This window comes from Thunnus thynnus, chromosome 9, assembly GCF_963924715.1.
Source record: "Thunnus thynnus chromosome 9, fThuThy2.1, whole genome shotgun sequence".
In the NCBI taxonomy this organism is placed as follows: domain Eukaryota; kingdom Metazoa; phylum Chordata; class Actinopteri; order Scombriformes; family Scombridae; genus Thunnus; species Thunnus thynnus.
In genome coordinates this window covers 12279232-12303545 of record NC_089525.1, presented here as the reverse complement: position 1 = coordinate 12303545, position 24314 = coordinate 12279232, and the positions used below count along the sequence as shown (strand labels likewise).

The following is a 24314-nucleotide window of genomic DNA, read 5'->3' as shown; positions in this document are numbered from 1 at the left end:
GTGTCACATGTGGGGCCGCGCAGTTATGAAGGACACGTGGTTGTCAAGAGGTATGGCTGCTCTAAGGTACCCACATCGATCTCTCAAACACTTGTGCTGTTTAATGTCAGCACTGCCCTGAGGAGTTTACTGATGGTTCCCTCTAATCCCCCCTTCCTGCAAGAAACATGTGAGGAGCACACATCTAGCTGCAGTAAAGCTGTGTGTGTGTGTGTGTGCGTGTGCAGTACAGGCTTGTCAGGCTGTCCTCTCACCCTGGTCGTCACAGTCACACTGGACTCTAAACTCATACCTGTTGCCAAGCAACCAGGACTTCTGTCACACCAGAAGCTGCCTGATATCAACATCATGCCTTGAGGAGGGAGAAATGAGGAGTTTTGAGACATACCCAAGTTGACAAAAATTGATTGACAATTTATACCCAGTGTTACAGTGAAAAATCACCTTCTCAAAATAGCCCGTTTCTCCAAGAGGAAGTTTGACAAATTTCCTACCTGAGCCGGAGCACTTTTCTCTGCTCGTGCTTTGCGTTGAACAGAATCCACATTTGTTTTCTCCATCAACAAAGACAGATATGTAAATACTATTCACCCGTATGACCAGCCAGCAACGGTCAAGAAGCTTCTGAGATATCAGCCTCAGTTTTATTCGCTGGCTTGTTGAAACTGATTGGGATTCTCACAAAGGATTCTTGTTCCTTTGTTATGTAAATGAAGAGTAGAGCTTTGGATAGAGTTAATGCTCTTAATTCCAACAAGAAAATAATGGAAACGGCATGTAGACACATCAGAGTCAAGAGTCACTGCTGGAGATGGTGTGCACATTTGTTCTGCTGTCCTCTGTTCAACATGATAATCTCTCTCTTCAGTCTTTGATGAATGAGTGGCCCATCAACAGTTCCAGTTTGATTAAGCAATAAGAAGTAGACATCTACAACTGCCAATCATATATTATCCGTGTGTACATAACAGGAAATATACAGAAATGTGTACATTCTGTCTATTTTTAGGCTAGTAGGTCGTCACTGCATGTGTGAGTTGTTTGGTTTTTTTTGTTTTTTTTTAATCAAGAAAAAACAATACTGCTGTTAGCATTTCTGAGTTTGTTTAATTGGTTTGAAAAGATTTCACAAGCCCTGGAGTCACAGAATTTTCTTAATCCAATTAAGGTGCATGTTAAACATCAATTAAAACATGTCAGGTGAAGTTAGTTTTATTTATTTTAATTTAACCTTAATTGTACCAGGTAAGCTTCATTGACATAAAAAATCTCAATTAGCGCCCGAACCAAGATCGGCTGCAATAACAATGAGCTAGAGACAAATAACGTAAGACACAAAATAGGCCACAAAATCAGAATTAAAAAGCTATGCACTTCTAACACCATAAATGTCATCTCAAAACAACCCAAGAGCTCTCTGAAACCATAAAACTCCTATAACTATCACTTAAAAGAACCTAAAAATAGAAAATGGAAAATGCTATCCAGAAGAGAGAACACCCAGTTTCTGCAGCAATGATTTGAATTCACATTTTAGCAATTTTTTGATCTTGGTGCAGAAGGTTCCAGGCAGAGGGAGCAGCACGCATATAAGAGCTCTTTTACCCAGTTCAAGATGCTTATGGTATTAAAGATAAAGAGCCACAGCATGAAGCAGAATAAGGGTACATTTGAAACTAATAGTGTTATGCATCTAAATCTGTTGAACAGAGTAAAATTTGTCATTGCTTTAAACAGGGCTGAGCAATGTGACGATGCACCAGGCGACGATTTAAATTAGTCTACTGTGAGAGATTTTTTCACACCGTTTATACCGAGGTAGCTCTCTCTTTAACATCTCGGGGTGTGTTGACAGGTGTTTAATTCACTGGATTAACCAAAGACATACATACCTGTTGGTATCCATAAATTACTTCTTTATTTTCTAAAACCTACAATATTGATTCAATATAAAATCACTTATGTACTGTGATAGATGATTTTACCCACTCCTAGCCACAAAGATCTGCATTTAAGGCAAAAATAATGAAATGTGATTCTTCCTGCAGATGATCTTCTTAATAAAGAGATTGAAATGACTTATCTGAATGGTTATTTTAAAAAGCAGTGACAGATTTTGAGATTTAGCTTTAAGACATAAGTTGAAAGTTAAGCTAGACTTCCTATTTATGAGTGTATACCTGATCACCAGCATACTTGAAGCAACTTCTCTTTGCCTTTTGTCATATCTGTTGCTGAGAATGTCAAAGGATTCCCACAGTCCTAATGATTCCAGTGCATGTTTTTATTACTAAAAGATATCAAATAGGAAAAACAAACTGATCAAATAGAATGGAAGCCGTAATCGATAATCCCTTCACCTTCACGCGGCAGAGCCGAGTAGAAGCAATATCAGAAATGCGGTTGTTTTAGAGATTAACTGATCCGGCCCAGCACAGCAGAGGCAATATTCAGCAAACCTCATCCATGTTCACTCCCAGCAGACCCGGCCAAACGTCAAAGTAACTGGAAGGGTTTAAATTAATAACTGACCCAGCTCTGAAGTGCAAGACATGTTTCAGTCCGACTGCTCAGTATTCAAGGCTTAGAAGGTAGAAAACATGACATGTGGATAACCATCTAGAGCAGATATGACCTCTGCCCTCATCACACAGGTCTGTTTATTGAAACTGATTCAGTGCAGGAAAGACAAAAGAGCTGCTCCAGTTGACTGTGTGTAGTGCAGAGTTACAGTTATTGTTACTGACACACCTTTGTGTTGTCTGCACGCTATGGACACCCACCTACACACACACACACACACACACACACCAGCATTACCTCACCACAAATCTACACACAGACACACACACATACTCAGGGCCACTTGTCTCAAAAGCTCTTTTGAACATGGAAAAGGAAAGAGATGTCACAATTTGTCCTTCCTCTCCTGGTATCAATGTCCGATATCGATTCATCCTCGAGTCTATCGGTTCTCATTACCTGTCCTCAGTAACTTATCTCAATTGTTATGGCTGTGACTGCTTCCAAAGCCCCGGCCGGCTCTGTGTCTCTCCCAGGTCATCCTTTATAGAACAGAAGAAATGAAGATGTCTGGCGAGGCCTAATAAAGACATATCCCCTCCGAACAAATCAATGCTGACAGTGTGTTTGCATAGATTAGGAGATTCTCCCGCACTATGATTTCTCATCAGACACATGATCAGGAGAAAGGAGATTGGCATTTGAGCAGAGGATTGCTGTATGGACCAGACTGATTTGATTGTGTTTGCATTTCATCTTCCAGCATTGATGGAAACGATTTTGATCTATTCACCGCATTGTCACCCCTGCAGCAAACCTTCTCAGGTGGAAAATACATGCATTTCACATTCCTATTTCAATAAACCGCAGCAACTGCTTTATATAGATGGGGAGAGATTATATTTTCTTTGTTGATTGAACCGGTTGTCGACAAGGCTCCTACAATGAAAACAGAAGATGATGAAGAAAATAATAAAGCTCTACATATTTGCCTTGTACTTTATGAAAGTAGATTCCAGAGTTTGGAGTGGACTCATATACACATTATTAATGAACTCCTTAATATTCTATTTTTTTATCACTCCATATATCACTTTATATATATATATATAACCCTGCCCTATAACCCTGAGGTTTATCAGCATCAGCACCTGTCCTCCATCAATCCTTTGAAGTCTAAATACCGCGGATGACGTCGTCAGTAAATCTTTTAAAACCATCTATCACTTTCTGAATAGAACTAATAATGTGTTATAGCACCACAGGGCTAACCCCTGCCTCTGCAAACCAGCGAGGATTCATTTGTATAAAATATGTATTTTCTGATTGACTAGATCCTGGATTGTAATGTGATGACATATTTAATTTCTGATCTAAGGGGGAGATAAGCTAGGCTTAGCTGAAATGATCTGTAACCTTTATTTTAATACCTCAATACTTATCTGTGGTATTATAGCAGCCAGTCACCTCTCTCACACCAACTTCCACCCACTCTCCTCTCTCTCTTTCCCTGTATTCAACTTTTCTTTTCTTCTCCTGTATAGGTCAACAACATCGATGCAAATAAATACTTTTACCTTTACATGAGACTTACAGGAGGTCCCTTTACATGAGTGACATTTAGATGTGAAAATGTGAAAGCAGCAAGCAGCTCGCTGTCATTTTGTGCTGCTGCTGCACAAAAGTGATTAAACATGATCTTTAATGGAATATTGAAGAGTTGTCCGGCTGCAATTTAAGCAAAAGCTCACAGACCTGCAAGCCAGGATCTAATGAAGAGAAGAGGAAATAAGAGAATCAGGGGGAAGAGGACAATATAGTCCTAAATGAATGAAATGGCCTTGTACCACCTGCTAAGCATTGATCAGTAGCCAAGGGGACTAATTGATAATGCGTTATTAGCTGCCTCCCCATAATGGGACTTGTATTTCATCCTGTCCTTGATTGCGGGACGGAGGGGAAAGGATGTGGCGATGGAGCACCGAAAAACAGATGGCAAGGTGAATTGTTCCCGTGACACATCTGCCAACGTGTTCTATTAGGCTTCTCGGGCAGGTCAGCACAGTGTCTGAGTCTGTGTGTGTTTATGTGCATGTGTGCGTGCGTGCGTGCATGCGTGTGTGTGTGTGTGTGTGTGGGTGTGAGTGTGGAGCCAATACCTTTCTCACAGCACATCAGCACACCTGAGAGTGAGACGGGAGTCAAAGTAGATTTAATTGAGGCCTGTGTTTGTCTGGCCTTGAGACAACTGCAACTGTGTTTGGAGCAGTGGGAGTAAAGCGAGGCATTAAAAACAAACCAGCTGTGCTGATTGATCTCACCGCTAGATTCATACAAAGGCCACGCTTCTTACAGCTCGATTCCACTGAGGGCGTCTGCGTCACGTTCCAGCTGAGATCAGCGCAGCCACTGGAGCTGATCGCGGCCACTCTTTCCAAATGCTTGTGATCCCACTAGACGCTCCACAACGTGTTTCAGAAGTGTCCCAGAAGCAGCTCTCTGCTAAACATACGCAACTAGTCTGTTTTTGATGGAAGCAGTGTCAAGCTGCAAAGAGCAGATGAGCCGGGCAGGAAGTCAGACACAGGAAAAACAATAGAGTATCGGCCAATTTTCAAAACTAAACACCCTGTGTAGACCCCCGATTGTATATCACTTCACTACATCAACATTACGTTATAACCGGTGGCACCAGGCTAGAAGTCAGCCGGTCAGAGGATATTTGTCACCACGAGAGGTTGATCTTAGAAGTGGAAAATCACAAGATTTTATGACACCACTGCTGCCATGACTACCCTGGTCTCTGGCTTCCTCTCCAGGTGGAAGGGTGGCTCTTTTCTCTCTGGCGCTGCCTGAGCAAAACGCTCCCGGTGGGGTATGACGCCATGCAGAGGATGGAACAAAACCGCGACGTAGCTGTGCCCCAGTTGAATCAAGGCGTTAGTATCTGCGACTTTGTGTGAGTCGTATTTTTATTTTGAATTTTGCAGTACATAGGGTCCGTTCCTTTTGAAGTTGGACTTGACATGCAGGAATAATGAATTTCAAAATTAACTGCAATTAGTGGAACAAAAGTGAAAAAATGATAATTACCATTTGTCAAACAACAATGCTGGCATTCCAATCTCCCACGCGCACAGCCTTTGTCCTCCCACCAAAACATATCCGGCATCAGCCTCGTGCTTTGCTTTCACTGAAGTAATTTCGCATTTGTCAATCTCACAAAAGCTGTGCTCTTGCGGGAAGTTGGAAAGCACTGTGCAGTCTTAGTGGTTCTTTCTCTCACAACAGTTCAAGTAATTTATTTACCCTGTCTGGTACAGACAGACATGCTATCAATACAGTCAATCCTGCACTTGTTGTTGTGTGTGTGTGTGTGTGTGTGCAGTTGGTATGTGCAAGAAAGGTGTCAGTTTGTATAATCATATTGAATTCACCATGTTAACAATAATAATGGATTGCTACTTCTTTTCTGCTTCATGGTACATGTTAGCTTTGGAGTAGGAATAACAATTTCTAAATGCATTTTAAACTACATTTCCAAAGCCACACACACTAGTTTGTGCACCTTTTTTGTGGAAAAGTGGCTTGGAAATCAGAACTACTTGGAAATATTTGCTCGGATCTGTCTAGCCATAGTTCTGAGCTTTCCATGCCCTAACCGAGACATCTGAATAAAATGTGGTCTGTATGCTGCAATGAAATGCAGCACATGCATTACCCAAGCCACTTGTACTGCCCTTGTGCTGAGCAAATAGAGGCCAAAGTTGCAAATGTGCTTGGATTTCACAATGTGCTTCAAAATGTGCCATTTTAACATGGTGGGATTCAGGATGAAGCAGAAAGGAGTCACTAAACTTTCTTACCTGCCTTGCTATTTTGATTATAGGCAATGAACTTTGATACTTTCTCATTTTACATTTACTGTAATGTAATTTTATCTTTCAACTTACCTCCGCATCCCTCGGAAATGGAAGACGCGAATGTTATCCTGACAGAGGGAGACAGAGTGGGAGTTTGTGGTGTCAATCAACACCTGCTCTGCTCCAATTTGTTTAAAAATAGTGGAGCTGGGAGGTGTAGTGAGGGAGCTGACAGCTAAATAGTCCATGGAGATTTTTGATAGGCAGAGGAACTCAGTGGCTGACAGTTAATGCTTTGTGTATCTGGCCCTAAGGAGACTTTCAGTATAGGTATTTTACACACTCCTCAAACAAACATCAACTCGCCTTTCTCCCCTTTTAAACTAGAAGCTGCAGGGTGTCCTGGGTATGGGATAGTGGTACTGTAGTGAAAGGACTATTTTATGCTGTGAGGGGAGAAGAAGTGCTCATGAAGTGCTGTGAAAATATGAAAAGGACTACAGAACATTTTCTCTGTAAGTGTCACAAATAAGAGATGAGTTGGCGGGATGCTGTCTTTATAATCAAAAGCATCTAAACCAGTAAAGTCTAGTGTATATTTTTATGTGCATTTACTTGCCTCAAGTAAATATAAAATGGATGGATTGTGTATGCAGACTGCTGGACTTTGGGTCACAGTGAAAAACAAGCAGCCAAATGTTCAGGGAATAAAAACCCAAGTCAATTATCAGCATGTTCCTGCCCACATATAACTCTGGATTCAGCATCATGTGGTCAGTGTGTCGAGCACTAACGCACAAAAAAGAAAAATGCAGAGGCGACGCGGCACCTCTTTGAGAAAACCTTTTCATCGGAGCGGGTGTTCAATGAGGCATGCTGACAACAAGAGCAGTAGTCCTGGTCTTGGAGCCATCAGGATGCAATCTTGAGGATTTTATGCAATCTAAATTAATAATTCATCCATTCGCGTTGTTTTAGACCATGAGTTTGTTTTCTGAAGACGTTTGTTGTTTTTCCTTTTTCAGCGGCCTTTCCAGAGATCTCAAATTAACATATCTTTTAAGGGGAGAGATTTTACTTTTCAATATTCAAATACATTTCAATATTCAAATATACTTGAAAAATGACTAAAAAGCTGTGTTTAAGAAACAGGTATTTGCATGTTGTTCAGTTGAGTACTTTCCTCTATTTATAGTCAGCTCCCCTCAAAGCTAGTTTGTGTTTGAAATCAACAGAATTCAAGGAAAAATGCCACATTTACATTGACTTACATTACTTTTATGATAACATACTGAATATCTTTGAGTTTGAGACTATTGGTTGGACAAAAGAAGCAGTCTGACTATGTCAGATATTGTGATCAACATTTTTCACCATCTGACATTTTACAAACTAAATTATTAATCGAGTAATCGAGAAAATAAATTTAAAAAATTGCCATTCAGTCATTAGTTGCGGCCTCATTTGTGATCTGTTCATATTTTTGGAACATCATATCTCTTGTCCTTATAATAATCTTTAAATCATCACTTATGTTTGGTTTTCTCCTTTTCAAGCAGTTTTCAGTATGCAGCATATGTGCATACTAATCCAACACCACCTCCAACATCTGGTGCCTCTGATATCAGACCGAGCTCTGGGGTCCACTCTGTGCTTTCACTCCATTTTCTCAATTTTCAGCATCTGGTTATTTATAAAATCCACAATTCTCTGTCTTGCATCTACTGTATTAATAGTTAATGCAGTTACATCTGAACAAAGAAATTAATATTTTAAAGACTCAATCCACGTTTGGTCTGCAGCACTTCGTCCCCTCATGCTTCGCATTATAGTTGATTCTGGACTCAACTACATGGTCCACATTGGAATGAGAGCCATGTAGTCTTAGCCTACATATGAACACTGGGGCACTGGGTGGATTAAAACGGATTATGGATTGAGGCTCTGAACATGTTCCAGGTATTACTCTTTTAAGATGTCGCCATTCTTTCATTTCTTACTATATATATATATATATATATAATATATATATATAATATATGTGTGTGTGTGTGTATACAGTATATATTGTGGAACATTGCAAAACTTATTTTTCATAAAATATTGCTTTATTTTCACTGTTATGAAAGGCTACCTAGTATGTCCCATTTCAGCCGCTGTTATCTACTTGAGAACCCGTGCATCATGGTGTGAGGGTCGTATGTAAGATTTGAGGGTATCTTTGTCCAAATATCTTGTATCTACAGCACCACACATATACTGATTATCCTGAGATTTCTCATAATACTTTAAATCAGTATTTTTCTGTGCAGCCATGGCATGAATAATATAATATATATATATATATAATAATTCATTAACAAGGCAATGCGGTGTTTAACCTTCGTTTTTCAACCTTGGCTAGGGGCCTTTTTTGCCTTTTTATCTATTGCTTGGTGTTCTAATAAAGCAGCCAGTGAGAGTATTTAATGTCTCTACTGAAATGGCCTGTTTTGAACAATGAAGAACTATTATAATCATTTATTAAAATTATGAAAAGAAAGCAGGAATTTGTCAAACATTCATTCATAATTTCATTTATTAAACAAACAAAAAAACAAAACAAAAAAAAACTTTCAAATCATGGGCTCAGATTTGTAAATAGAAAGACATGACATAACTTTTTGCTTTGCTTCCCAGAGGAGCAAAAAGTGAGCAATGGACATAAATGGAAGCTAGAAAATGTCAAACTTTTTCATGTCAAGGATCTCCAAAATAGATGCACACTAGACCACAGACCTGTGTTTGAGAGGATTTTGTCTGAAAGAATCTCCTCTAAGAAGATACATTCCCTGGAAGTAAGTGTAATAAACGTGAAGTTTGGGAACCATTCTTCTAAACAACTCGATAACCACATTACAAAGTGGATACATTTAGAGATGTCAGTACCAGAATCGATACATAGATACCATAGACATAGCTATCAGTAATATCAACACCACACTCTATAACTCAGTGTTGTTATTCTAATATAGCCAGAGTGTGTTTGTTTAAATGCTGAAACACTTAAAGTTTCAATCATACTTAACAAGATTGCAAACCAGAGTGAGAGCACATAATCACACAGCTGTATTTGTTGTTACAGAATGACATTTCATACAGTTCTTCTAATTTGAAATGACTATTTTTCAGGCTGCTTTGCTTTCTACTTGAAGGCCACAGACCCATATTTAATTTGTAACTTTTATTCTAATGCAGCCTGTATGCTTAAATAATGAAACACACAAAGATTCTGTTCAATTGTTAATGTTCATAAAAAGTTTTTAAACAAAGGAGTGTGTCCTGAATGGGATTTCTGCGTTCGCCATGGTATCACATCAGGTATTGAGAGTAGTGGATCTTCAGTGGTAATTCTAGTATAGTGACATCACTTGTATATACTGTAAGTGTCATACAATTTACTTTATTTCTTTTGCGCTTCTGATTTGGCTGTGAGATTCGCTGATTAAGATGTGATGAATTTGAATGAATGTGATAGCGTTTTCAGCCCAAAATGGCGGCAGGGCTACCGCAGTGCCATCTAGTGGTGGTTGTCAAAAAAAGCACCAGAGTTTCGTATCTTTGCCTCTATACTCTTTGGTATGGCGCATGCTCACGGCCAAAATACACAAAGCTACTGAGGGCTGCAGCCCCACCTAATGGAAAAGGCAAATACAAACACGATGAACTGACTGTTGGTTAAATCACAGTTGTGAATAAAATGAGCACTAGATAATAAGAAATTTGTTTGTAAAAAAAAATGCCAGATGGTTTGAGAGAGATATAGGTTTTAGTGATAATATAACATGTTAATTGGGCATGAAGAGCTAATTTAAATATTAATACATATATGAGCGTTGTGTGTAATCAGTATAAGTTATGAGTCATTATCCCTACAAATAATGTAAAAAGAAAGAAATGTGAATTTTAGAATGTCAAACCACTTCAAAAATGTAGAAAAAAATGTGTTGAGTTTTGTGGAAAGACTTTCGTAGCCTCTGTGTTCCCCCAGGCTGTTTACTGAATGCTGTTTGTTGTTGTGCTGAATATTTAAATTCGCCCACACACCTTCATTGGATTACCCAAAACCTCTGCCTTCTAACTCCGACAGCACTGACAACACTGCTGGCCAAAGGCCCGAGAGGGACCAACCGATCGCGAGGAGGGAGGGGAGAACCCTAATGCAATTTGTATGGCACAAAGCGCCTCGGCAACCAGATGGGAGCCAGGCTGACTTACCTGAAGCAGCTTTCCTTATTTACTTCAGTGCCCAAGGCCATGTCAGACAAGGGGGAGAGAAACATGTTAGCCCGAGCAAATTATCACGGCTTTCATGTGGATAACGTTCTATCAGATCCTCCCACTCTGCAGAATGTAATGGAAGCAGAAGCAAAGTGCTCAAGGCCTTCACCTCCAACGTGTTCTCATTCGAGGCAGGACAAGGTGTGTGTGGGAGATAAAGAAGCAGGTCCCAGTCACTCCCAGCCTGACGACTGTGGCATCTAGAACATTCTGCTCTTGCCAATCATCGGGGTCAGGATATTGGATGGAGAGTAATTACAACGGGGGCACTTTGGTAAGGGCACTGTGGTAATTCACAGCACTGCCTCTGTGTGTCCGATATGTGTGTGCGCTATTAAGGAAAGGTTAAGCAAACTAATTATGGTGGACAGTGTATGTAAATAGAAAATCCATTGCTTTGAATTCATGTCCATTTGATGTAATCAGGTGTGACTTTATTATGGTGGCTGGCGACCAGATATAAATGTGAAATGTATAAATGGGAAACTAATTTTAACCCGCATGTGATCTCTGCGCTCTCTGACACAGAAAAGCTATTCTGAAGTTGTGTGCATCAATTCATTATCACGTTCCAAACCTGTGAACACCTGTGCAACTAAAAAAAACAATTTGTGCGCCATTTATGTACACTGCACCGTGCATTGTTGTGACATCCTGTGTGCACTTAATGTGGTGTTGTGTCACTGACAGATATGGCAGTGAAATTTCTAGCAGAGAAGATCTCACTCCTCTGGGGCCAGGCGAAGTGAGTGCACAATTCATTATTACTACTGAGCTCAAACAATTTTCTCTCAAAATCTTATCCTCTTAAATTATTTTTGGGTAGATGTGAGGTCTGATTCGACTGATTGTAGAGACCCACGCTTACAGTCACTTGATAACCGAAGCAGAATTCTCAGAACAGGCATGAGGGTGCACGACTTTCATTAGTATTTCCTCTGTCCTACACCATTTACTCGTCTCACACCCGCCATCGAGGCTCCACCTGAGTCTCCTTGGAATGGCATTGGACTGAACCCAGCCGGATTGATTGGAGCGCTACCTGCTCTCCTGTTTGTCAGCCATGAATAATCTGTAACGACATTCAGAGCATCAGCGGGGGCCTTGCAGTGTGCATTCATTGTGGAAAATGGACAGCTCAATCAAAAGAAGCTCTTGAAAAGCTGGTCATAACCAGAGGCAGAGCCTTGACCCAGAACGCTGTCCCACTGACTTGAGTCGCAACCCCACCAGCATCACTGAATGGAAGGCCTGACTACTGTATTCCCTGTGAACCCAGGGCTTCTTTTTGCCCCCCCCCCCCCTCTCCCCTCCCTCTTCTGTTACCATCTCTCTTGCTCTTTAATAGAGCCATGCTTCACTCAGAAGGCCACGTTATCCTTGTTAAGAGACAGACGCTTATGGCGCCACCTGCCATTCTCAGCTCTCCACGCCAGTTAGCTTGGGCCACCCATCACCACCCTGCTTTACATGGTAATTGAAATTTGAAGAGTTGATGATAAAGCAGTTATGTCCTTGGCTATGTGACCTGGGGGTTAACTTAGGATTACTTACACACAGAAATACTGTACAGGTTGTTGTGCGCCTGTGTTTATAGACTGATTTCAACAGGCTGTTTAGCTCCAAACTTGTTTTTTTGACAACTTGGCTCGCTGTCAGGATTTCTTTCATGTAGGGAAAGTAAAGTAATTGGTTTGAGGATGAGCGCATTGTTGGTCTCTTGAAAAGGAGCTCTGGACACTCAGGGTGCTGGTGATGACATTGATGCCATCCAGTACAAAGAAGAACCGCAGGAGGAAATGAAACACTTAGAGCATGCTTTTGACTGGTTGCCAGGATGTGCAGACAGTGCATTCTTAAAAGTGTTCATCTGTGATGTCTCCCCTCAACCATTGTGAACTCTCTCCCTTGAAATGGTGCATCCCCCTGATGTAGAGTCACCCAACCCTAATCCTCCTATATCCACTGATGAATCCCGGCCACACACACACCATAGGGATGCCGCCTAATTGAATTTCCTTGGCCACAATGAACACACACTCAGGACCTGCAAGTTCCAGTCCTTGCCTTTGATAAGCAAATGACCCCTATGGAATTGAGGTCACAGCCTGCGAAAACAAGAGTGAGGGAGAGAAAAATAAAGTCCCGCACTCAGACAAGCCTAATATCGACTCACCCGGGATTGAGACCAATGATGTTTACCCTGTGTGTGTTGAGCCCCTGTTGGCTCAAGGGGAGATTCATCCTACCCCACATACACATACATACACACAAAGATGTCTGTGCTCTTGTCTCTCACAGTATGACTGTGTTTTGTTAAGTGTTACTGTTCTTTTTTGCACATTTGAATGTGTAAATAATCTTGTTTTTGCCACAGATTAGAATAAAGCACAGTGCAGTAAATGTCGGTGCCTCCTTTGTGTGTGTGCCAGTGGATCTTGTAATGGCTTGTATTATACTCCAGGGTCTGAAGACTTTGCAGCAAATTCCATCATACAATGGTAAGGTCAGTTAATTCATGAACTCAGCCTCTCTGCATCTCTTTCAGTCCTCTCTTTATTCCTCCCCTTTCATTTGTTAAAACTCACTGACTCTTGATGTAAGCCAGTGTGTTTGTGCTGCTGTCTTTAAGCCTGTTCCCAGAGTGTGCAGCCGGGATGCTTTTACGGCTACTCCTTTTAGATCCAAGCTCTGCATGCTCTCTGTCTTACACACGGATTGTTGATTAACAGCATTGTGTATGGCATAATTTCCATTTCCATTGCTTTTCAAAATCCTATTTGTTCCCCCACACTTTCACTGTTTGATTTACTCACAAAAATCTCTATAAACAGTGTGCACTGACTGTCCAGTCTTCAATTATTACTGTGCACTCACAGACAGTAAGCTTTACAAGCACTAGCGGGTGATTTTAGGTTGTTGTTTTTTTGGTTTGTTCGTTTGTTTGGTGGGGTTTTGTTTGCCCTGTGTTTCGCCTCTCAGGCAACATAGAGGTTATCCCAATTGCTAGGGGTTGTTGGGACTGTATGCAGCCTGAGATGAAGACTGCAGGCATAACTCAGGGCTGAAAAGAGCACTTCCACCTTTAATGCATGTTTTTATTTACAGTTTATATTCTCCTTAAAAGATGCTAGAATTGACCATCAAGATGGAAATACATTATTCATCATAACGTATCAATGAAACTAAACATGATTTAAGTACATTTAAGTGTTGGGTTACTCTATTATTACTGTAGTAATATGACAGACTTACTATAATCTTTAGTCTCAGATATACTAGAACATGACAGGAAAACTTGAGTTGTTGACTAACTTTCCATAAAGATTCCAAGAGAAAAAAAATCTTACAAAATTTCACAACTTGCTCTGTACTGTCTGCCTTGTTCAATTTTCCTCGCAACATTACTTCACATGACTCAATCTGCTACTTTTTGTTTGCTGAAGAACTTATACAACTTATACAGGTATAACTCTGGTGTTCAGCAGTGATGTGTGCGTCTGAAACGGAAGTTGTAGATCTCTGCAGTCTTATGTGTACAGCACCAGCCAGGAATTAACTTGTAACAGCAATCAGGTATCAATGTGTCAAAAAAACATGTAATACATATTCATCACCTCTTGTCAAACATGGAGTTTAGGTGTGAAGTGGTATTTACCATGACGAGACAGGATTACTGACTGTATTAGTATGACTGTGTGTGAATGGTAGCTTCTGTTTGTGTCTGTGTGCGTGTTCGTGTCTATTTGTCAGCCGCTCTTCATTTCAGTACAATATTACAAAGCATGGAGGTGAGTGCTTTCCAGAATTTGTGGGTAAGCACAGCCTACTAAGTTGCCCCATTGCACTCCAATAAAAACATACTCACCAGGGTGCCAGCTGTAAGCCCAGGATTCATGTGGTGTCAATCACATAATCACCCCTTAAATGTTTCACAGTAATTTCACTGAGGTTTGGGATATGAGCTCATTTATAAATGGGCCGCAGATCAAACCGAAGGCTGAGGGAATCATGTCATGTTTTAATTATCGTTTAACAGGAAATGTTAAGTGCATGCTCACTGTCTTGCAGTATAGGAAGTGTAAATTTCCTCCTACTTTTTTTTTAGTTCTGAACGCTTTAGAGTCAGCTGAGCATACTATTATAAATCGATATTGATATAATTGAGTCATAAGTGTGCCAGTGCCCCTTTTTTCACAAAGACAAAGCTTTGTGTGAATCAATACTGTAGTTGTGGCATCAGTCGACTTTGAGTGTGATATTGACAAAGTTTTGTTTTACATACTGCTGTCCCTGTTGAAATGTCTTTGGAAACAGTAAATAGCAGCCTGTCCAAACATTATTAACTTCTATAAAATTACAGTCCTATTTTGTTCACAAAGTGATGAGATTATTTTGTCCTACTTATTAATTGGAGTGAAATTGGACAGAGTGACTCACAGCAGTGTTACTGGAAGGTGTCAGACACAGAAAGCAGGTAATTATGGAGACAGGAAGAGATAAGGAAACAGAATGCAATTACCCTGGCAAGCAGAGCTTCAAATTGCTCTTCTTAGGATTCCTCACCTCAGGTTGCTATTGTTCATGCTTTGCATCTCCATACTGATCTTTATTCCTTTCACCCTCAAGCTCAAAGAAGACGGGAGGTTTGCATTAATCAAATGAATTTCTACTGTAAGTAGAGCCATACTAAGCAGTGAGCGCGCCGTATTGCTGAATTCCTAATGTATGTATTCCAATATATCTTTCCAAATGATTTTGCGTTAGTAAACTGCTCTGAGCTCAGTCTATATGAGGGCCATCAAATTTTTCTGTTGTTCGTCATATCCAAGGCTACAGCAATTTCTCAAATTTTTGTTTCATTTAACTTTCAGGTTTGAGGGCACTCTTCAGATTGATTTTCCCAGTGTTTACCCTTCACACTGCAACTGTACTATTGTTGCAATCATGTGTCCATTTATAGTGTTTGCTGTTCTGGTTTTTAAGGATTTTATTGATGAGTAACATAATCACAAACACACACATAAATACATTTACAACTACAACAAAAAAGAAAAAAAAAATCTGAATATAACTGCTAAACTTCTCCCCACATTTGCACATCGTTGCATACACTGTAAATTAAAACATTTAACCAAGAAAAAACATACAGTAATTGCAAGAATAACCACTGTCCTTAAGGGCTTGCATATACAGAAAATTAGAGTGTTGTTAATTTTTCTATAATGTACATGCACATGTTGTTTTTGTTTTTTTTACTTTTTATATTTTAGGGGGAAACTAATTGCTGCCATACTGCTGATTTGCAGGAAGAAGGAGGGTTCCTTCTGCTCCATTTATTCATTCTTTATAGTGCCCATTTTGTTACTCTAGCCATTTGTTTTAGCTTTTAGGTGCTCTTTCAGCCTGTGCCATACACTCTCACTGCACACACACAAACACACACAAACACACATCTGACAGAAAAGCTAGAACTGAGAGAGGGAAAGAAAGAGTAAATGAGAGTGAATTCCTCACCTCAGCCTTTTATTTTTTGGTCAGTTTTGCATTAAAACTTAGAGCGTACTAAACATTTTTTTTTCCTTGCTGAATTAGTTGTGAGTGAGGCACAAACGGGAGCATGTTGGTGAAATCTTGCACACAGCACGGGGTGTTGTTGACGCTCAGAGTGCCGCTTCAGGGCTGAATTCACTGCACATGTACTCACATTTATTGTGATCGCATATAGAGAACTCCACCGCATTTAGACGCTAATACACGGGGAGTCTGCCAGTGACCCTCACAGCTACTTATCACAGTGTGGCTGACGGCAACGGAGCCACTCCGCTTCCTTCAGCGACTGCTCATGTCACCGCTAGGCCACACAACATTCATGCACAATTTCCCACATTGTTTAAGAAAAATTCCCATTTTTGTTTGATGAATACACTATCAACGCAAGTGCTTTATATAATTGCTGTATAGGTTTGATGGCCTGATAGGTGCCACTTAGTCAAGCTTCAGTCAGCCTCTGTCTGGAGCTGGAAATGATCATTGCAGACAGATCAAGTGTGTGAGGGGAGTGTAAGAGTGTCACAAAGTGCTTTTATGTAAATGGCATTTGAAGAGCAGCTCTCCATTGCAACTTAAATGTACAGCGCTGTATACTGTATGCTGCTCTATCAGTCTCGGGGACGTGTCCTCTGTGACTATAAAATCTTCTGTGTTCATACGAAAGGTTCAACACTTCTTTCTCCAAAAGACCCCAGAGACAAAAGATCAGACGGAGAGAGCTGGATCCTGAAGGAAAAATGGCAATCTCTTCATCAGAGTGAAGAGAAAGTAGGACACATCTTAGGGAACCAAGGTCAATGCTCAATATATAAAAGATACCTCTGGATTACAGGTCCCAAATAAAAGGTCAAAGAGGAATGAAATGAAAGATTATCTTTCAAATATCAAAAAGACAACACAATATTGTTTGAACGATTTAGCAGCATGGATTCTGTCCCAATATTGCATTGTTTAGAGAAGGGTTGTCCTCACTTCCTTCTTGAAAAGCAATAAAGCTATTTTTGCCCTGCGTTACAGCAGCATTACTTGTAACCGTCGTGTAAATGCTCCATAGATTGTGAACTCCCTCCTACCCCCCCTCCTGGATTTAATAATAGAGAAGCGAGTCGGGCTGAGTATTTTTGTTTGTGCACTGTTTGTTTATTTCTTCCTTGTTCCTTCCCAACTGTAGCTGTTTTAACGCCCTCCAAATTACACCAAGGATAGCTGTGAGGCTCTCTTCTCATTTTCCTCAGTTAACAAGCACTCTGTTTATATATGATTATGGTTCTCTGCTTGTTTATTCGGCCCAGCTTTTTAAATTACTTTGCTGGTTTAGTGCAAGGTACAAAATGCACTAAAGGATTCATTTCAGCTCATTTGTTTTTCTTTTTGTTGAGAAATATTTATGGTCATTTCATTCCTTGCCACCGTCAAGATGAGTTGATGGGGCTAAACCTGTGCTCATTCGGCTCCCCTGTTCACCATTTTGACTGTTACTCCTGTGCTTGCTTTGCAGCGCTGCCAATCATGCAGGTGACGATTGACATCACCAGACAGCAGGTGGAGAAGATCTTCGGTCTCGATGAGTACTGGTGTCAGTGTGTCGCCTGGAGCACTACCGGAACCCAGAAAAGCCAAAAAGCGTACATTAGGATTGCTTGTGAGTGCACTTTAAAGTGATCACTGTGTCATTACAAATGCAAACGCTGCCTAACAAGGTGCTTATATATTGCATTCCAGTATGTAATAAGAGGATATTAGCAAGATGATTTTTTTTTTTTTTTTACTTTGGATAGTTGGAGAGGGACTAACTTTCATTTAACAATTAGCCTAGAGGCCATTATGACTTGATGCACTACAGTGTATTACTGTGATTACATTTAAGTTAAATCATCCTCCTTTTTCATATAAAGAAGAAAATATCCGACCCTAGCAGGTAGACATGAGAGTAATGCATCTGCTTGAAGGCAGCCTTAAAAAAAGTAGAACACTAAATTTGAGTATTCATGAGCATATTTTTCACTGGATACAGTATATCAGCAATGATCCCTATGAAAGTAACTGGAATAAAAACAGATTTGAAATTTATTGCTGTATAGCAATCATAAATCTGTCAGGGGAACACAGACACATCCCTCGCTGCAGCCTCAAAAGCTTTATTAAAAGAAGCCATTTTACATTTGAGTATTTTAAAGTATTCTGCCTATTAATTCCCACATAAATATGCATTATTCCAGACAGAGCTGAACATAGCACCATCTCCAAACCACCAGACGTTTTGAAAACACACATTCATTATCCAACCTTGTTTGAGAGCTCAACAAAGTCAGTTAGATGTAAGATAAGGACACACACACACACACACACATGCTTTAATAATGATCCACGTGCGCACACACGCACAGATTCACATTTATGATACTGATGTGCACGCGTGCGCACACACACAGACATTTGAGCCTTCCAGGACTGTTCTATCTTAAGTCTCCTCCAGTCCCATTGTATCGGCTTTAATTAAATTGAATGTCGCAAAACACTCTGCTCGTCTTAATGTTTCTCTCAGTATGATTGGTCAGGACAGGCTCAACATCAGTTTAAAGGGATTCACTAGCGGCTCACAGCCGCACCCGCAGCCCCTCACAATACAACACATTGCTTCACTTTCAGTCAAAACCCGGGGTGAACACATCAAATTTGCACCAACCTGGCAGCTATCAGTGGCCCGTCAGATACAAATAGCCCTGCATTCATTTCCCCCCCTATTAGAAACAAGCATTGCCAGTCTTACCTGTGTAATTCACAGCCTGGGCTTACAGACGAATATATAGCAATACTTAGTGCAACAGTAAGAGTATTCAATGAGACGTGATGTGAAGCCCCATGCAGTCAGCCAGGCTTGCAGGAGCTCTTGTCCAGGCGCCTCAGGGCTTTGTTTTCGTGTGGCTGCTCCAAGCCCTCATACAGATGGAAGCTGGAGGCTGGCGGATGTTGGAGAGAGGAGAGTGGGTGGGAGGGAGGAGTGAGGGGTAATGCAATTGCTTTTGCTTGATGCCGGGCCCCTCTGGCAGCAGACAAGCATCTCTGAACCAGCCAGGCAGCCTGTAAAAAGCAACATGCTTGGTGCCACCCATCCCCGTGTGGCTTAGAGGCCAACTGGAGTGCGACATGCTCAGCGAGGCCACGAGTGGACATTTCAAGAGAAGCAAATTTAGGAACATCAACAGGCCAAGCTTTGTGGATAGAAGGATTTCATTTAAACCTCACTAGCTCTTAAAAATGTCCTAATTTTGTTGTGTTTCTTCACATTTTTTCTTCCACACCAGACTTGAGAAAGAACTTTGAGGAGGAGCCGCAGGGTAAAGAGGTGGCATTGGACCAGGAGGTGTTACTGCGCTGCCATCCCCCAGAGGGAGTGCCACAAGCTGAGGTGAGATACAGATACGGAAGATATTTATAGGCCCACATCTAGCATCCATTTACCCTTTCCTCACCAGGAGGACAAAGAACAAAAAGTGGCTCAGGATCCGCTCCCTGGCGTCAGTACCTGCTTCACCAGGGAACAGACAACCCTGTGCGGATAACTTACACCTCTAATTATTCCCCATTATTGATTTATTATCTCTCTTACATCTCTGAGAAGCCATATATCACATCGTCTCGTCACATCACTCAGGATAGGCTTGGAGGCTTCACTCCCGTTTGGCATCTCTAAAGGCCTATCCATAATTAATGGGTCTATTTGCCTCACTCTCGCTATCTCATTCTCTATCTCTCTGCCGCCACTCTGTGTACTGTATCTCTCATACACTCTTGTTCTGTACAAGTCTCTTGCTCTCTCCATGTCTCTCAGCGATATGTGTCTTAGTTTAGAGGACCAGACTGGGGCCAGCTGTTTCATCTCGTCTGCTGCATCCTCCCAGTCCCAGATAGGCACTAACTGTTTAAATAACAACACAAGAGGAAGTTAGGCCAGCCACTCAGACAGCCCAGAGACCAGGAGCAGCAGACTGGCCAATCACAGCTCGACAGTGTAGGGACAGTTCGCGGAGAAATGGGAAGGAAGGTGCCAACCGCAGTTCAACAGAAAAGAACATCAGAGCAGAAGTCACCACAGGAGAAAACAGGGTTAGTGCACAAGAGGAAGAAAGCCCAATTATATGCGGCATCGCAACTGGCAGTAATACTAACAACAATGCAGCTGCACAGTAGCTACTCTCGAGACTGCACAAGGTCAAGTGAGAGCACAAAAACAAGCAAGCCAATCTGAGTGTACACCAAAAAAGGAATAACATCAGTTTTTGGCTTCTGAGAGAGGGCAGATAAACTACACAAAGCATGAGAAGTTTTGCTCACAGACCACCAACAGATACAAAATGAAAGTCGCATCCCCCACACAAAAGAGAGTAAACATTTAAATAAGTTGGTGTACAAATAAATTAATTCCATATAGGTACAGGTTATGTTTGTTCTTTTTTTTCCGTCTTTGAGTGCATTAAAAAAAGAAGTATCTCACAGCTTTTCCCATCCATGTAAAAATCTCTCATCCACAGCATGTCTGGTCACTGTAGTGCTGCATGAGAGGGGGAGACTGTTCTATTCCATTGCAGTGAATTTTGACCACCTAAAACATATTTTCAGGTGGAGTGGCAGAGAAACGAGGATGTGATCGACCCAGCGAGCGACCCCAATTTTTTCATCACCACCGACCATAATCTTGTCATCAAAAAAGCCCGGCTTGCAGACACGGGCAACTACACGTGTGTGGCCAAAAACATCGTCGCTCGCCGCAAAAGCACCTCTGCCACGGTCCTAGTCTATGGTAGGTGATAACTTCTTTCAACAGGATACATTGATGTCACAGCTCTATACGCAGAGGCTAATGTGAGGTCTGGGCTCGAATGATGCCCAGCTTCAAAATATACAAACATGAAGACAGCTCAAATGAATCATGTTTTGCCTGCATGTTGCTTCCCACATTAACGTCTGCGGCTCTCTTGCATGGAAGATACCTGCAATTCCCTTTTATCAGGTGGTTGTTGTATTACATCTAGATCCTACAGTATATGCAGTTTTACGCACATGTACCATATGGTAACAACTTGCATAAGTCAGTTCTGCTTTTCAGAAAGCAATGAATTACACTATCATAAATAACAACATAAAAAGATAGTAGTGTATCTGCACATTAATTAGCACAACTTAAAATGTTACTGGCAGCCATTCTGCCAAAGCTGGCAGTGTCCTATCTCGGGGCTGCCATCTTCCTTCTTCTTTGTAGTGGATCCAATATGAAAAAAGAAATTGAATTAACGGCAAACTGTAAATAATGACTTGGCTTGATAAGCAGACTGACCTTTATTAAAATGCAGAGAAACAGCATATTTTCTATCACAGAGGGTTCCTTGGGTACTGGCACTACTATAACTTTGCATACATTACAGCTTGGCTTAATTCTCAGATACATGCAAACAGGCAATTTAAATCACGTGGGAATGCATCATTAAAGCAACTTTGTGCATATAAGGAATGTATAATCTGGCACAATGTCTGTCACAGGATCTGCTTTTGTTGAGACTGATAGAAAAGATGATTACGGCACTATGATGTGTTGTAACGTCAGAACAAGAGTTCTTGTTTATTATGTCTGATGTATCAGAAACGGAAAAAAAACACCATATGCCACAAATACACAGCGCTATGTAGAAGACTACACACACCCTCTGTTTTTGCATAATTTGTTAATCAATTAAATTTTAAAATAAAATTATTTGAAGGTTTTTGGTTTTATTGTATAAAATAATTATACAAAAAGAAAAAACTGAAATGCATGAATGAGTTCCCTGTAAGTATTTACACCCCTTGTGGAATCATGGCGTCAGTGGGAATTCTTTTATCAAGTTTTAATGTTATGCAGTTCTCATATTCAGGATGTAGCTACTTGAATATTAATTACCACTTAAGATTGCTGGTTTTTCAGCCAACAAAAGCTCTAAATGGAATCTCAATGGATTTCAGGGTGTAGGATGAATTCAAATTCAAACAACATAAGAATAGCGTGGAAGGTCTTGTTCATGAGATGTGGAGGGCTTTAGAGCCTTCATATAGCAAAGAAAAAAAATTATGTTCCCTTACTATATCCAGAAATACACATGTGGAGGAACTTATCTAAAGATAAGATAGATAGAGCATCTGCTATATTGCATATGACAGAATCCCGTGAGAAAATACCTGCATGTAGTGATTTTTTTAAGTATCCTTACTTTTTTTGTTTATATGTGTGTTTACTTGATAAAATCAATACTTACCAATAGAAATGTAAAATGATAGCAGAGATCATTGTATCTGAGATCATTATAAAGTTTGTTGATAAAACCCTTCAAGTAATTTCACTTTTTGAAAATTTTGTAGTTAAGCAAACTGTGTAAACCCTGAAGGGGGTCCAAATGTTTAAAAAGCGCAGTATGACTGTAAGTCTGTAAAACTTGAGGCACGATCACTTTCACAGCAAACTATTTCAAATGAAATGTGTTAATTTGGAGCATGCAGTCAAAACACACATTATCATTCGCTCTCAGCCTCCTGGAAAAAAAAGTGCAATTATTCTTACTGTTGATTATAATTGATAAGCTTGTTGTTGAATGACTTGCTGTGTTAAAATGACTGTGGAGGCAAGAGCATTCATGCTCTTATTGATTGCCTTTCTTGTACTGTCAAACAATAGTTCTCACTCTTAGACCTGAGAAATTGTGAACAAATTGCTGGGGTGCTTGTATGTGCAATTTTATTTCTTCCCATCACACTATGTGTTTGGAAAGACGGCGAATGTATTACCATTGCAGTGTTAATTGAGGTTAAATCACAATAGAAGAGGTCTTGTTCAAAAACAGACCTTACTGCTGTTCACTTATGTTGCTCTATAGCAGAACAGAAAGAGTCCACCATGTTAGCTGATCTAGCTAGCTGTAGCAAGTCATAATAACCACTACTTTTCAAAGGGGGTTCAACAGGGGGCCAGAGATGCATTTTAACAAGGCCTGGCTGGTGTGACTGCACTCTGTGCTAAGAGGTAATCAGGGGCCGAGTTGCCTGGCAATTTACCTCGCTGTGGCGGGCAATCAATCGCATAGAGAGGGCAAGGAAATGATTCAGGCACGACAAGCACAGGAGAGAGTTAGGGGGAAATTAGGGAGGGAGTATGTACAGAGACGGAACGACAGTGCTGTTCAAGTCAATAAATCAGGAATCTCTATCTTGGAAGCTAAGGCAAACACAGTAGATACAGGAAGGAGCTGATTAGAATTAAACCAGCGTGATTTGATGTAATCACCCGCCATGATCAAGCGGTATAGCGCCAATTACGTGCCAATAGATGGTTAAGGTTCAGGATATGGGCATCGGTGCAGCAAGTGGAGCTGTAATAATAGGAATTCAGTTTTTGAACCCCCTGAACTTCATGTTTCAAATATAAGAGAGAAACAAATGATAGTGTTGTTCTCTACAATTCAAAGAATACTTCAGCTTGATGAATTACATGTAATGGTGTGAAATCACTGGTGGATGTGTGACGGAAACAATCTGAATTACTGGAACAATCATGATATATTTATCTTTCAGTAGTTGGCATTTACAAGGAGTAGGAGGTATTTTTTATGCATTTTTTGACCATGAACATTGTGCTATAAAAGGCATTTATTCACAGTGATTATATTCTGACTATATTATGAGTGTTTTGTACAATGTTCTTGCATTGCTTAAAGCTGAAGTGCGGAATTTTACATATAAATGAATGTCCATGATATTCAAGCCCTTGCCAAACAAGTTCACACAATGCTAATTAGGGACCGAGCCCAAAAGGCAGAGGACTACTGTTTTACAGTAGTCCTCTGTAAAACAGTAGTCCTTGCCTAAGGGCGAGGACCCTATTGTTTTTTGTGTGTTTGTTTCTTGCTGTCTTTCTTTCTTTATTTATTATTACGGGACATCACACCTAAATTTGACCCCCTAAACATACTCAAAAACTCACCAAAGTTGGCACGCACATCAGGTCTGGGGAAAATTTGATAAAATGTAAAA

At 40.5% G+C, this 24314-nt stretch overlaps 1 protein-coding gene across 4 annotated transcripts in view; it reads left to right on the top strand.

The window, feature by feature from the left end:
- Positions 1–24314, top strand: part of unc5a (unc-5 netrin receptor A) — a 143297-nt gene that overhangs the window by 73912 nt on the left and 45071 nt on the right. For all 4 annotated transcript variants that reach the window (XM_067598893.1, XM_067598892.1, XM_067598891.1 and 1 more), the window contains exons 3-5: positions 17758–17901; positions 19565–19668; positions 20880–21060. In XM_067598893.1, the coding sequence (XP_067454994.1) occupies positions 17758–17901; positions 19565–19668; positions 20880–21060 (429 nt within the window). The remainder of the gene's footprint in view (positions 1–17757; positions 17902–19564; positions 19669–20879; positions 21061–24314) is intronic.